The 16,361-nt window shown below is 41.7% G+C and overlaps 1 protein-coding gene across 1 annotated transcript in view; it reads left to right on the top strand.

Moving 5' to 3' along the window:
- The window catches only part of AKR1D1 (aldo-keto reductase family 1 member D1), a 34,745-nt gene that overhangs the window by 17,819 nt on the left and 565 nt on the right, over positions 1–16,361 (top strand). The window contains exons 3-8 of the mRNA XM_015628859.3: positions 3,125–3,241; positions 7,621–7,698; positions 9,999–10,121; positions 11,834–11,943; positions 12,423–12,588; positions 13,354–13,436. Of these exons, the coding sequence (XP_015484345.1) occupies positions 3,125–3,241; positions 7,621–7,698; positions 9,999–10,121; positions 11,834–11,943; positions 12,423–12,588; positions 13,354–13,436 (677 nt within the window). The remainder of the gene's footprint in view (positions 1–3,124; positions 3,242–7,620; positions 7,699–9,998; positions 10,122–11,833; positions 11,944–12,422; positions 12,589–13,353; positions 13,437–16,361) is intronic.

The following is a 16,361-nucleotide window of genomic DNA, read 5'->3' on the forward strand; positions in this document are numbered from 1 at the left end:
GGAATTTCTCAGTCTGTCATATGCCAAATATGTTGGATCAGTTAAAATATTTGGTTTCAACAGTTTTATAGTTTCATTACTGCAAATTATCAGTAATATTACAAATCAAAACCACCAAGTTGTGCCAAAAGGTTAGAACCAGATGTCCTAACAATTTTGAGTATTTTAACTTTCTCAACTGCTTTCCCTGCAGTTTATTTGCCCATATCAACTTTTAGGCTCTGTGAAAGTACATCTCCTGGTAAAATATTCAAACTTCCTTTACTCATTAAGCCTTTATGTATTCAGTTGTCTAATCTGATCACCAGATGATTTTCCTAGTCGATAATCACTACTTAAACACTGAGTCATTTGGAAAACTGCAGGTCCTGCAAGCCACAGGGCTGCAAAACACAGTACCACAACAGCCAATGCCTGTGCTCCCAGCCTGCCATGTGTCTGTGAGATGACACACAAATGGATTTATCTTACAGTTGTGTCCTGTTTGTGCTTGACAAAACATCAGCTGCTCAGGATGATAGTCCATTATAACTTTTCTACACTCTTTGAAAGATTTCAAAGGCAGAAACTGAAAATACTCTGCATCTAATTCAATCCATCACAATCTAGGATTTTCACAGGTTTCACTCAAAGCTCTCACAGCAGCTCTGAACTTCCCAGAAGGCATGGGAATGGAACTCCTTTGCCTTATATATCTTTAGTTTAGTTTAGTACCTCACAAACTTAGGTATCTCACAAACTTAAGTCAAATCTCAACCCTGAAGTAGATACTTCAGGCATTGATCAGTAACTGATTGATATGAACTGCTGCATCTTCTAGGAAACATGGTAGATACACAGACCATTCTTGGAAGCACCAGGCACTACAGTAGTTAGTTATGTTTTCTGCTTTACTGACATCAGAAGTACTGGAAATTCCCAAGAGCCTTCAGACTCAAGCCCCTTGTGCAGCTCTTTCCTTAGGCAGAGATGCTGCAGATGGAAGGCTGATCCATCAGCAGGGACTGACGAGAGCAGCCCTGCTGAGTGGCAGCGTTACTGGAACAGTGACCTGGTGTGATCGCGCTGCATCTGCCAGTTGAAATCATCAGCACTTGCACTTGGCTCCTGCTGCTGGCTGCCTGATCAGGCAGAGTAGCTCAGTATCCAGAAATTTTAGAGGTTTTATATCAACTGCCAACATCTCACTTGGCTTATACAGCAAGACCTTTTTGGTCTCCTCTTTCATCCCAGGATATTTCTTTCATTAAACTAGAAGTAACATTTCCAGGAAATGTGGTGTCCTAAAATGCCAAAGCCAGCTGGCAGCTTTGACTGCTCAAACATGGGTTCTACTTAGGTAGATAATACAATAACTTGTACAAATCATGAAAACAGTTATGAAACTCTCAAGTTTCCATGGCATCTACGTATTGACATAGTACAAATGTTTGCTGTTTTTAAAGGCTGGTTCTTCAGAACCTCTGCAGTTTTTAGAGGGAAATATGTTCACTGGCAAATGCTGAGCTCAAGAGAACAGGGCTAGAAAGGGCACTCAGAAAAACTACTTCTAGCCAATATATATCAGGTTACCAAATTTCTAAAACACAGAAACAAACTGGACATGAAGGGTCTACAAAGTAATTTCCTTACTTAAATACAAGTTACTCTCATTTTGCACATAAAATGCTTCAAAAATACATAGCTCAAAGGTTTTCAGTAAATCCAGTGGAACAACTTAAAACTCTTGAGAGCAGGACCTTGGTCTCCTTTATTGTAGTACATCTTACCTCTTACCACTGTCTGCCGATCATAAACTCTTCACATCTTGCAGCATACAGTTAAGAAAAGCCTAGTGTGAATTTCCAGATGTTTTGGTTTGTCACCTTAGGGCAGGGTCAGATATCCTGCTCTCAGTACAGCTTAACATGTCCTTACTTCTGTGGGCAGAACTGAGCAGATTGTTTTCCCGGGGAATAACTATAACATCGTTTAGAAACAAAACAAGCACCTAAAATAGCTTAAAGCTTACACAGTCTATGCTCTTTAACACCTATAATCAACATCTCCTATAAATCACAATTCAAGTTTTGAGTCTTTAGAACAAATTCATTCTACACCTTGGTATGCAGTGGCTGGGAGCTTTAGTTGCAGAACAGACTAGACAATGACCATACCAGCAAACAGCATGCTTTTCCAACCAAGAAAAGTGATAAAAACCTCAATGTGACTCCACACACTTGGTTTTGCAAGTTAAAAAAAAAAAAAAAAAAGAAGAAAAGAAAATAGCCCAACTTATTGTGTGCATTCAAATGGCACTTTAAACCTTCTATTGTGTGTTAATTCTGCAGCAGTTAAAATCGACAAAATTCAACCAGTTTACAAAGAGCTCTAGGTTACTAATTACCATGCTGTGGTTTTATTCTTGCAAGAGACTTGCATCAGCAGAGTTCAGCTAGAGATAGTCCTGAACACTCACCAGCTAAGCACACTCCATAGCAACCTCGGGGCATAGCCCTGAAAGGAAGCAGTTCGCATTAAAGAGGTCCAGAAGAATGTGCTTTAACTACTCACACGTGCATTACAGCAAACATCTTCCTGTGAAGACTGAGGAATGAGAGAAAACTTCCCTGGGTCAAGCAGTCTCTCAGGCTCCACGGCCACAGGAGAAAACCAGAAGGCTCTCCTAGCACTGGGTGCTTGGCTGTTCAATAGCTAACTCACATGATCCAATATTCTGCCTTCAGGCATAAAACTGACCACAGATTCCTTGTGGGAACAAAGTTTTTCAGTGAAAGCATATGCTTGGAAAACAAAAGGAATCTGCCTAAGTTCATTGAGCAAGAGTTTGCAATATACTCAGCTCAGAAGAACCTGTGTTGTAATAAAAAAATTCGTAATGCCTTTACTGGGTCAATACTTCTTCAGTTCTGGGCACGAATTCCTGACTTAACCTCTGTACCTGGCTCTGACAGAAGGCAAGGCAAGGCCCTCATCTCTGCCTTGCAGGGATGGAGACCACGATGTCTTTCCAGTCTGCATAATGGGCTCTGTCAAAGGGGCAAGAGGGAGGGAGTGTGTGTTGGGGGGGGGGGGCTTCACTGTTCCTCCTGGCACCCAAAAATGCCCGTGCTTGCCTCCCCAGCTGTGGAATACCTGCCACCCCCCAGAGCTGGTGCGTCCCACTCTGGAGAAAACCCTGAAGATCCTGCAGCTGGACTATGTTGACCTCTACATTATTGAGCTGCCAATGGCTTTCAAGGTAAAGAGAAAAAATGCTTGGAAAAAGTGCATGAACTTAGCTTCAACCAAGGTCTACATTTAGCATATTTCTTGCAGCTTCCAGCCTATGTTGTCAATAGCATTTTTGGCAGATAACATATATTTTGATTTAAACTGCATACACGTATTTCTGTGCACTACCCACCCAGAGAGGCTTATAGGTGGTGTGAGAACAGGCCAGGGGAGATGCTGTGTGGAGACTTTCTGCTGGAAGGACAGGTCTCCCAACTGTGGTTGAGCAGCTCCTACTCTGAAAAATTACCATAGCTGAGCAGTACATGTGTCTGAATCCCCTCTGAGCCATAATGAGAGAGTGACTTGGAAGAAAGAGGACATACAAAGTAGCAACAGGCCAGGGGCAAAGTTTGGAAGGGGAGAGGGAAAGTCACCACGTTGGTTTCCTTACCCTGTCCCAGATTAAAGCTGCTGGGCAAATTGTGGTTATGATCTTAATCTCCATAACTGTAGCACTCAGCTTCACTAGATCCCAGCTAGTGCCAAACATGGCATGTCCATCTCTTATTCTTAAATGTTCAAGTCTGATACTCCCTCATACTGCAGGCTCTGGGCAACTTGTAGGCAAAACTTTTGAATTCAAGGAGCTCACACCACAGTTCCATGCCTCCCTCTTGCAAGTCCACACACTTTCTGTTTCCACAGCTTTTTGTACCTTGCTTTACAATTTTCCTCTACAAGTACATGATATAAAGGCAAATGAAATCAGGAGAATGACATCCAAAACATTTAAGTGGTTTTGAACTAATTAAATCCTTCTCCTAAGAGAGAATAGAGTCAGTGAATTAGTTGGTTAATTGTTTCTGAGCAAGGTTTGAGCTCTAAACTGGCCTCTTTTTGCAAGAAAGGTTTCTGATTATTAAAATCATATTTTGCTGCAGACTCCAAATTACCAGAACTATCAGATAGGAAGCAATTTACCAATGAGGCTATCACATTACACTTGCAGCCCTTTCTTCCCCCTGAGGAGGCCATATCCTATTAAGACCTGTATAGGAGTAACCAGACTCTGATATTAAAATTTTATTTATACAGTCACACGTATGGAATCCTTTTGGGTACATTTTTGAAAATTTCCCACCACTAGCAATTTCCTGTTTCCCTTTTCTTGTGTTTGTATTCTTTAGTAGTTCATTCTCCCACATAGTGAAGGTCATTGTCTCACAATATAAAGATATAGACAGCTGGCTTTAAAGTAATGTACATCTGACTCCCTGAGGCTTGTATCAACAATCTTGAGTAGTTAAAGGAGTAGCAGACCTAGAGATTCATTCATGTTTCTCATGAGAGAGGAGAAAAAAATAAGTCACTTTCTTCCTGAAAAATATACACTTTTCTGTGTCAAAAACAAAATTTAAAAAACCCCATCCTTTTGCAGTGGTGACAGATTTCCTTTCTTTGCTCCCTCTCTCACAAATACACCCATCCTGCCTGTGATGCTTGCCTTTGATGAGGAGCATGAAGGTGTAACTCTTAAGAAACTCCTACTCCCCCCAGTCTTCAAACATTGGTGCTTTCCTCCCCAAAAGTCTAGCAAAAGCTGTCTCTGGTTGGAAGCAGTAATGTACTTAAGACAGAACTTACAGTAGCACCCTGAAAACAGTAAGAGACATGTCCTGCAGAGCACAGACAGCAATATGTCACGGGGCTTTCAGGCAGAGTAAGAGGACTATGGTTTCAGAGAGCACCACTCAGCAAAGTCCCACTGCTTTTCAACAGCCCAAGAATGGCCACCACTTGGGGTGAAATTATTCTCTGACCTACCAATTTTAGCCTACACCTCCCTCTATTTTTCCCCATGTAGTTTTCCCATTCAGGACTTTTGTCCTTCCTTGCCTTTAGCCCTCAGCAGTGTTGCTCAGCTCCTCCACCCTAGCAAGGCAGTAAACAGCAGAAACAGGCCACCACATGTCCTCCCTCTGCCTGGGTATTTTAGGGGTAAAAAAACCAGCAGGTTTTTTGGGGGACTCTTCTCAGATAACTGATTCATCAGTAAGCATCAACTTGTGCACTAAATGATCTGAAAATCCATCCCAACTGACTGATTCTGTCATCGTGACAGGAAAGCAGATATTTTAGTGTTACACTGAAGAAGTCTCATGTGTCTCGTAATTTTAAAAGAATAACTCAAACAGATCATTGGCATCACTATTTGACTTCCTGTTGCCCTTCTATTTATAGGACAGGCATCCACAGGTCGTTAAAATTGCTTTCTTAAGAAAGCCTGCTTGTCAAAGGCCTTTTTATGAAAGCAAGGGGATGTGCAGACTTGTCTTTCTGCATGCGTTGGTGAGAAAATTACTATGATGGGAGCAGGACTTTTACTCTCAGTGGTTAACAGCTGCTGGGTTTTAAACTGGCAAGTAAGCTGTCTGGTATCTTTTGGAGTGCCTCCAGATTTCAGACATGACATGATAAGATGGGACCCTGCATAATGGCAGTGACTGTATGGTGTTGTCACACTGATTTCAGTGCTCATGCAGCAGCATGGTAAAAAGCCACCTTTCATCCAGTGTAAAACATTAAGATGAAACTGCAAGAGAGGACATCAGCATTTCTAGAATGACTGGTATGGTGTAGCTCATGAGAACCCAGAGCTAAAATACATGATCAACTCCTGAAAGACCTTTTTAATGACCCTGTAACCTCCACCCTGCCACCATCAAAACACTGCCTTTCTCTCAGCACTTCATCCATCTGCAGGCAGTTCTTCCATTCAGAAATTCCCTTTCATAAAAAGATAGCTTGGTAGAGAAAGTTTTGCCTGGAGGCTATTGAGCAGAGACTACGGCACTTCAACATCTTGCAGAGTTCTCTGCAGGCAGGATGAAGGGTTGTAGAACTACTGTAGAAACCCACAGTAGTTCACACCACATCTCAGTCAAGAGAAGTTTATCTCCAAGCACCATTTATCCTGACTTGGTTCATTTTTAAAACACAAATGATAGAGGAAAATGGGAGGACGGTAAATTAGCTGATATAACTGCTGCCTATTGACTACTATAAAAAAAAAGTTGAATAGGAGATAGTGAATTAGAAGTGGGACTGAGTAAAAAGGTCCTGAATTCAGACTCATTTACTAAAATTAAAGAGGTCCAACTGTTTAATATGTTGAATTTGCAGTCCTTGGAAAGTGTGCTGGGGTATCATGGGATGAATGGTTTGTTCCAAAATACCACGGGGTGGTTTTGCAAATAAAGCTTTTCCACCTCACATTATGATGGCAAACACTTTGCCTTCTAATAGAAAAAATATGCACCCAACAGCCACCTACCTCCTTCTAGTCAAGATATTCTTTTTTTCCAGCAAGACAGGGCAACAAAAAGCAACAAGTTGTCTTTGTGGAAGTCTCTGAAGAAAATCAGCACATTTGGAGGAGAGAGGCTTATGTCTGTAACTGAGACCTTGGCCCTATGAAATCTGAGGCTGTGTTTTCCTTAGGCTCACTTTTCCCATTAAATGCCTTGGATTTGAACTCGACTGAATTGGGAGGTGATAGTTACTGATCATATTAGTCACAGCTGCATGTTCCCAAGGAGTTACCACGTCAACATCTTGTACCCAGGCCTTTGAAATGTAGCAGTTTGAAGTCAGATCAAATGCCAAACATCACTGAAGGGTTTTTGTTCAAAAAAAAGAAAAACCAAACCCCAGCAAAACACAAAAGTGAAATTGTGATCAGACACAAGGGAGGAAGGTGTTAATGCATTGCTTGCAAGAGCAGTGAAACAACCAGCAAATAAGAGAAAGTTGTGCCTGCGAGATATCAGCTCATAAATCATCTCTGAAGCCTACAGAGTATAGAGATTGGAAGAAAGAGTTTCTGGTGCTGAAAGAAAGGTGGATAATGCACTTAAGAGGTCAGCTATGCCCATACCCCTTTACTGCTAGTAGTTCTTGGATCCTCCAGCTGTTGGGGAAGAGTACCAGCTTAGTCCAGTTCCCAAGTGCATAGGACACAAGCAGAAGGCAAGGGAAGAGCCAAAAAAAAGAGGGAAGAAGTAGAAGAGAATACAGGCTGGTACTCTAACCCAGCCCTTTGGAAGGAGACAAGTCTTTTGGATGCCATAACATAAAGGTCAAAAGTTTACTGAAAAACAAGGCAATCCAGGAACTCCTGAGTGTACTCTCATGTGACAGTTCAGGAGTGTATCCAAGGACGTTCTAGCATATGAGGATGTGGTCAGCCCAGCATGAATGACCTGCTGAACTTAGGGTGTTTCAGAAAACTATTCAATTTTTTTGTTATTGTTTACTAGTAGAAACAGAGTCCGTGAAAAAATTTTTGCTCTAAGGAGTGAAATTTTTTTCTTTAAAGCACAGCAGTATGGTTTTTCTTTTCAGCCTGGAGATGCACTCTACCCAAAAGATGAAAATGGAAAATTTATCTACCATGAGACAGACTTATGTGCCACTTGGGAGGTAAGCAAACACAATATCCATCCATATATGCTTTAAATCCACAGATATTCATCTTCATTTTTATTTGTGCTTTTCATAAACATAACTGAAGCAAATTGCCAGGGCAAATGGGTTGAATTCTACTATCTACATGGATAAATTTTATTTCTATCCTTAAGCATGTTTCTTTTTACTATAATTTAATTATTTTTATAACAAAACATTGTTGAAACATCAGGCATCTACATTCCCTCTTTAAGTGCACTCTACATTCACTACTTGAAGCTTTTTCATTAGGTTTTTACCAATCCTTCCCCTTTATCAGATCTTTACAGAAAGAGAAAGTTGGAGTCCTCAGAAGAGACTAGGTCATCTTGCAAAAAGTAAAATCTTTTCACTTGCAGGAAAAAACAGATTTTGCCCTGAAGCTCACCATAAAAAACCCCAAACAAACAACAAAGAAATCCTTATTAAAAAAAAATAAAATAAAATACCAACACCTCCCCACTCAAAAAAAACCCCAAAAAAACCAAGCCCAAGACCTTGCCATCACTTGCCACTAGAACAAGTTCACTCACTTCTACATTTACTTATCAGATGGGAACACAAGATTTTTCTGGTAAGAAAACTTGGAGGGAAACAGCATTTGCCTGAAAGATTGCACCCTACACTTGTTTGTGACGTGCTCTAGTCCTTCAGGCACATGTCTCATTAAGCCTAATGTCACTTGGTTTTCAGGACGTTGGGAGAGGCAGAAAGTGAAACTAGCAATCTCCTCACATTTCTGCCTCTCAAAGCCATGGACACCTCTTTAGTTCATGGCCAGAGCTGGTCAGCTCTCTTTCTGCACTGGGCCTGATGAAATAGCATCACTAATTACATCCAGTTCACACCAGGAGAGATAAGAGGTGCTACTACGTGCTCCACTTCTGCTTGCACTGTCCAGATCTGGATAGTCATGTCCCAGTTTAGCTCTACTCGAGGTACAGCAGATAAAGATGAAGAATGATGAAATTCTAAGTGAAATTTTGAAGGGGGAGAGAGCCCAGAGAGGGCTTGAACTTTCCCTTGGCAGCTGAGCCATCCAGGCTGGGTCTCAGGGAAGGGGGACTTCCACATTAGCTATTTATGTTACATTTGAATTTGGCTAATGCAGTTAATTCCCCTCTTTTCACAGAATGGATGCTCAGATGTTGAAAGCAATAGCTCTTCAAACACTGCTCTACTTTTATCTTTGAGCTGGTGTTTAATGTAAAGATTATTCTATAGCAGGCCACTCTCTTCAGCTAATAAACCAAGAGAAAAATAGGTGGTGGGGAGTGCCTGCAAATTGCAGCATTAATCTAAATTAAAATGGCTCAACTCAATCCAGATAATTTCCCTCTCTCAGTGTGGTGCTAGCCATCAAAAATTAATCCAGATGACTGTATTTGCTGACTTGTCACTGAGTGATAGAAGGCATATGAGGCCAACTAGAGGTCATCAAACACACAGTGCCTCTTACCTCCCTGCTTTCAGCTCCTGTGAGACAGAAAGAATAACAAAACCTAGAAGGGCATCCAGCTCCATGCTGGGGTCTGCTCTGCCTCAAACAGTCACTGAATTATTTGTGTGCAGAGTTTCGGGCAGCAAAGGGGAAGACCATAGGAAAGGACCCCTTTTCCCCTTAACAACCCAGCAGATGAAGCTAACAAAGACCAGGGAATATGTTCATATCCAGTATTCATAAGAGTTTCTCAGCTACTAGGATTTGTCTAAAGTGAAAAAAATATCTAGAATGCTTCTCTCCCATCCACCTTTTTTTTTTCCCCCTTTTGCTTGATACTGCACTGAAGTTTTCTGTGAAGGTGGCATGATGTGCCTTGCCAGATATTTAGGGGATTTCACTGGATAAAGACTTCATATGAAAAACTGTCCAACAATCAAAAGGAGTGAATTGACTTACCAGGAAAGCATTCTGTTTTATTCACTTTTCCTTCTCCAGCTTTGGGGCACTGCTAAAGCAGCATAAAGTAAGCAAAGCTCTTTAAAAGCAGCTGCTTGGCACTTAAGCATCTATATCTTGAGTTAAATCGTTCTGCTCTCCAGACAAATTCTACCCTCACAGGAGGCAAAAAAACGTTAGGGTTTGGTCTAGAAAGCAGGTCAACACAGGAATAGAATTTGTTTTGTCTGGACAACACCAGCCCTCTTGCTAGCAGAGCTCTTAGTTCTGCTGCAGCAAAGGGTCTCAATAATGGTCTATCTTCCACCTCTAAAATGCACGCTCCAAGAAATCAAGCCAACATGTGGGACTCCTCTTGTCTTTGCTTTCTTTGCAGGCTCTGGAGGCATGTAAAGATGCAGGCTTGGCAAAGTCTATTGGAGTATCCAATTTCAACCGCAGGCAACTGGAGATGATCATGAACAAGCCAGGACTTAAGCACAAACCTGTCAGCAACCAGGTATGACTGCAAGCCAAGGGCAGCGCCTGCCACGCTGCCACTGCCCTTTGGGGAATACAAACACACAGCCTAAGCCACTATGTACAGAAAGGTGATGTGTACCTTGCCACAGATGTCGCCCTCCATACTTCCATTTCTAGATTAAAAGTATTACTCTTCCTATCTAGGCTAAAGATCAATATTTGAAGGCTCTGGAGCAATCACTTTCCTCAGTTTCTGCTCCAGGACTGTAAAACTGGTGCCTTTGTGTCAAAGCTCCATAACAAGACTGGATGCTGAGCCAAAGCAGATCTTAGACCTCTGCCATGTACCTTACCTCAAGTCCAAACATTCCCAAGGAAGCCATTCAGAGCTAACCAGTCCTCAATGAAGCCATGTCCACCTTAACTGACAACAGCCCAACCCTACAGATCCTGAGTCACTCCAGGCTTCTCAAGTGTAAAAGCCATTAGAAGCAACTCTGAATTTGCTGTACTCTTGTACTTTTCGTCTAAGACGTTTGTAAGAGATAGAGAAAGCACTCAATTAAAGGAGACCCTGTTACGTGACTGGCCCGAGCTAACAATCCCGTAAGGATGACAGGCACATCCGAGTTAAATTACAGTAGTAGGGCTCTGAGAAGGTGACAAGTGGCAGTGACCCATCTGAGTGCCCAGTACCTTTGGCTCTGGCATTTGGCAGGTCACTGCATTTCCTAGAAATCTCTGGGAAGCTCTTCTGACTCATCTGGCACAAACAAATATCCACATTAGCAGTAATAGAGAAGAGGCCAGGGACCAACTTCCCACTCCCAGTGCATGGTCTGGAGGGCTGAAACGGCCATGAGGCAGGGCAAGGGGGCTGGCCACAGCTTTCATTTCTGTTTTTGGCCTAGAGGGAAAGGCTGCCTGAGAGAATAGGAAATTCCAGCACCCTTCCCTGATATTAATGTGCCCAGCGGGTGCAAAATGCAATTGCTGTTTCTGGTGTGACCCTACAACTGCAGTGAGCATTGCTGATGCTTCCTGGGGTTGAGGAAAACCAGGCAAAAGATTAAGCCCATCTTAGGGCAGCTAGCCAGGAAGCATAGAAGTGCCAGATAGCTTCAGTCTTGCCAGTTAGCAACCACTGCAAACAGTGGTTGCTCTGTCACCTTTTAGACATCCATTTCCCAGAGTCTGAGATCACAGCCAGAAAATCCATGCCTGTGAGAGAGCAGTGTTTGCAACGTGGGAGGGCAGAGCTCGCAACAAGGCCATAATCTCACCTTTTGTATACCCCCCTCACCTTTCTAACTGGGACAGCTTATGCCAACACTTTCCTAAAAACAACATCAGCTTAGTCATCCTGAATGCAAGAGGCAGAGAAATGGAGAGCTGACCCACATGACATGGGTCCTTCTCAGTCTATTTGTCTAGTGAGCTTGCTTCATCTCCATAATCTCCATTTATTGCCACCTTTCCACTGCAGGCCAATAAAAGATTCCTGCAGCCAAATTATATTTGCAGATGCTAATCTGCTGTCCACAAAAAAACAAACAAACAAACAAAAATTAATTCATTTCAGTCACCCAGCAATGTACAATTTGAATAGCAACCACAGATGAAGTTCCCTATTCTCTAATTTACATCTATCCTTTCCTGAAAGCATCACCTGGTCTGCAGCTCTCTCAAATATGAGGATATCTTCTGTTTCTGGTCCTGTTGATTAATCATTCTATGTTACTTATGTAGGTAGAATGCCATCCCTACTTCACCCAGCCCAAACTCCTAGAATTTTGCAGACAACATGACATCGTTATTGTTGGGTACAGCCCACTGGGAACCTCAAGGGATGAATCATGGTAAGTCCCCATTTTACTTTCTGATAGAAAGACAATATCCAGGGAAACATAGTTGTCCACTGTTGTGTCTCCATGCAAAATACCTCTGCCCCCATTTTTTAAAGCAGTTTTGAACTTCAGTGTCTAAATATTACTGTTGTGAGTAAACTTTCAACACTCCTGCTGCATGCTGTCATCAAAGAATGCCAGGTGTCTGCATAGGAGGTTGCCTTAGGTCTCCTCTAACAGAAGGCAAGTGTTTGGAACGGGGAATGTGTGAGGCTTAGGTGAGGAAGGAGAAACTAAGTCAACGTTAGGACATCGCATAGGAAGTTGCCTTTGACAACCCACCAACCTAAAAGCCAAAGCGTTTCTCCTGTCTTTCACCCTACTTGTCAAAAGGTGCAGTGTTCTGCCCACAAACAAGTAGATGCCTCTGTGTTTTGACATTAAAGATGAGGAGGTTTTTTGTTTTCTTTTTCTTCGCACTTTTTTTCCAGGGTAAATGTGTCCTCCCCTCCTTTACTGAAGGATCCTGTGCTGAATGCCATTGGCAAGAAGTACAACAAGACTGCAGCACAGATTGCTTTGCGTTTCAACGTCCAGCGAGGGGTGGTGGTGATCCCAAAAAGTTTCAATCCACAACGCATCAGAGAGAATTTCCAGGTAAATTCATACCTCAATAGTACACGGACAAATCCACTTACATGGGCTTAGCCCCTATAGAAGGTAATTTCCCTGTTTTTTCTGCAGAGATCTGTAAGACTTGACCAATGGCAAACTTTGCCACATTTGATGCTTTTTGTCCCCGCTACTAAATGGTAACAAGATCTGACAATAACAGAGCAATGCATAGAGGAAATTTTGGCTTTTAGCCCTCTGGAGCAGCTAAAACTCCAGCTGGTGGTGTGTCCCAGAGCACCAGCTGCTGCAGTGAGCAGCACAAGCAAGATGAGGTAACTCAGAAGGTCAGCAGCCCAAGGCTGCAGGAGATCAGGATTGTTCTGCCCCATCTTCAGGTATGGAACAGCTGTGCTAGGGAAGGGTTGCTACACACAAGAGTGACAGAAAGGTTCACAAACACACCAACAGAAAGCATTTGGTTTGACTGCCACCCAAAAATAAGATTATTTTGTTCCTGCATCCCTTGCAGCACTCAGTACTCACGCTGCTCCCTACTTTCCCTGGAAATACATTGCTTTCAAAGCTGGTGGCTCAGCATTGACAGACTACATTCCCCTTCTTGCAAAAAAGGTGTAGGCAAATGTGACTGGGCTTATTCATGTCCTCAAGACTACTGCAAATGCAAGTAAGCATGGGTTTGTGGGAGAGATACAGGGAGAAGGAGGGATTGTGCTTTTGGAATCTGGAACATATGAAGGTTGATTATGACAAGAAATGCTAACGCAATCCTCACATCTCTTCCATTAGATCTTTGACTTCTCCCTCACTGAGAAAGAGATGAAAGAAATTGAAGCCTTGAACAAAAATGTTCGTTATGTGGAGCTGTTAATGTAAGTACAGGAGAAATCCTAGATATTCATAGAGCATTTCTGTTCTTTCAGAGAATTAAAAAAAAAAAAAATCACTTTGTTTTAATATGAACTTTTGCATAAACAACCCTATTCTAAGGTAAGGCTTAAACATGAGAGACTTTAAATGCAACCTGAATATGCTCACTCACTGCAAAAATAAGCATACAGTATTTGCCTGCAGCTCAGGTTCTCAAAGCCCACCCTTCTACAGTCACTGTAGAAAGTGACTGTATCCTGCTACTCCATCTCTACTCCGTTTCCTTAAACTCTTTCTGCTATATGGGAACAGTGGTCTCAGACACTGGTAAGGCATAGCATCACCCCTGCCTAGATGTGTGGATATTGGAGCTGAAATTCAAATAAAACTGAGTTGTACCTTCTTCTAAGAAAAACAGAAGAACAGGAAGCTTGTTTGACTGCTAGACCACTTCCTAATTACCTCTTCTGAGAAGTAACAAGGCTTGATCTCTTGCTGCTTGTCACCTACAGCTTACCACTCAATATAGTTTTGCTTCACCTGAAAGCTCAGACCTACCCGACATCCCCTTTTCCAGAGGATGAGTCTGTTTGTTTTTCCTTCAGCTCAAAAGCATCTACAGTTTATGGCCAAAGTTTGTTTTCCCCCTTTCAGAGCACTCAATAAGTAGCCAAATGCTAGAGGTTAATTTCCATGCACTTCTCTTTTTACCTTGGATTATCTGTGTCCTGCTAAACTGTAGCGTGAAATGAAAAGCATTGATAACAGCATCAATAGCACTCTAAAATGTTGACCATTGCTCAAAAGATACAGGGAGATGTTGCAAAGAAACAAACAAACCACTTACTGTGCTGCATAAATATGATCAAAAATATGCTCTAAGTTAAAAGCATCATAATGGAGCTCATTTTTCACATTTAAGCTCAGCCAGGTGCTCTGAAGCTTTAGTTTCTTAAAATAGCTTTCCATCAATTAGCAGTACTTAGTTCCAGAAGGCTTCTTGCAAATAGCCTAGGATATTCTTAAGTGTGTTTTGGTATCTGACACAGTTTGGTTTTATACAGCAAAATAGATTTATAGCATCATTTAAACTTTAAAGATTATATACACAGTATGTAACATTGGTATAAATGCAAGAGCCTTTCCCAGAAGCAAAGTTAAAGGCTGCAAATGCCCACAGGACAAAAACTTTCCAAGCCACCCATCTAAAAGCTATTAAGTTAAATGCTTTGCATTATTAGACTGAATTTGGTCACAGGAGGCCACCAAGGATAAGGAAACAGGATGCATAGGATGGGCATTGGCAGCTCTAGTTTTCACAAGAGCTCCATGTTTGGGGAAAAATGTTTAAGTACAATCTGATCTCACTTATGAAAAACGACTTATCAGAAAAGTGATGTTGCCATGTGAGGAGCAGATATATAGATTTATATATATATATAGATATATATGCCTACTTTGCGTTACCACACTGAAGTGTCTGGAATTGACACTGCATCAGACAAATTACCAGCCTAAATGTATTTCTTATTTCATCCAGCAATCTGTATCTGAAAAAGTCAAACCACGATACAGAAAGACTTTTGGTTAGTCAACTTCATGCAAAACCTTTGACTGCTGTGATGCATATGCCAGCATGAATGGAAAAATCCAGATTTTCTCTGCTTCTTCCCCTTATCAGCTACCAAAAGGGTACTGTGTGCAAACCTGTTGTTCTGTCTGTATGAGTAAGCCTATACAAACAGGATAATGCAATCAGTGGAATGAATTAGCAAGTTAAGCATCTGAGAAGAAAATGGAGGTTTTATAAAAACATGACTACTTCAGAAAATCTTAATCTGAAATTGTTTCTTCTCCTCTTGGAGAAATCTAGAAGCATCATGCAGGGCAAGCTTTATATTAATGTATCTGCTTCATTTATCTTATGCTCCCATTCTCTGCTATGGATGTTTTTCCTTACCAGTTATGCCAAGCTGCACTTACTCCTCCAAGTGAATCATTTTCACTCAAAGGACTCAGACTTTTGAATATGTGAGATCTGATTAGCAAGCATGCTCGATAGATGAAATGTAGAGATAATGACACTGGCAACTCAGACATTATCAAATTATACTGAAGTCAAACAAGCCAAAGTGTTGCGGCTTGTTTTGTTTTTTGGGTTTTTTTTCAACCAACTCAATCTGTTAATGTGTAAACACTTGATCTTGGCTGAATACTGGAATGAAGTGTTTTGACACAACCAATTCAAAATGTTTGATGCCTTCCAGTTAGTTGCCTTCAATATTGTGAAATGTGTCCTTTCCAGACTGGAACGATTCACAGCTGGATAAATGCCAGTATTTGTTGTGCTGTGCTGTAAGACAAGGCAGCCAGCTGCCACGGTGCACCTGAGAATGCTCTTCAGAAATTTTTCATTTAGCTCATGGAAAGTGTTTGTCAAGCCGTGGCTTGTGATTTAGCATCATCTTCTTAAACAAACAAGAAAACCCACAACAGAAAACAGCTACCTCTCTCCAAAGTCTGCCAATAATGGGCAAACACAGTGTTATTTTTCTCACCCGAAGCTGACCCTGGGAATTTTCTTCTTGCCTTTTATAATGATCCTGGATTGTGCATCTTCCCTGAGCATGCAGTTTCTAAAACAAAGCCTGAAATGTCTCTATCTTTTTTAGGATGTACCCATGACCACCCCTTTCTCCCTTGAACTGGGTCATCACAAAGCTTATTTGTAAATTCTCTGCCACCATAGATGCTGGCAGAGTATCTATATGTAGGCTGAGCTAGCCAGACCTAGTTTAGGTATGGCAGCTGCTTGGGGAAAGCACCAGACCAGATCCAGACCTGTTCATGCCAGCTCTAAGGGCATAAGTAGAACAAAGTAGAACAGTCTGGTGTCTCCACCTCTTCACACATAACCTTTATTTCTA

This window comes from Parus major, chromosome 1A, assembly GCF_001522545.3.
Source record: "Parus major isolate Abel chromosome 1A, Parus_major1.1, whole genome shotgun sequence".
Taxonomy (NCBI): domain Eukaryota; kingdom Metazoa; phylum Chordata; class Aves; order Passeriformes; family Paridae; genus Parus; species Parus major.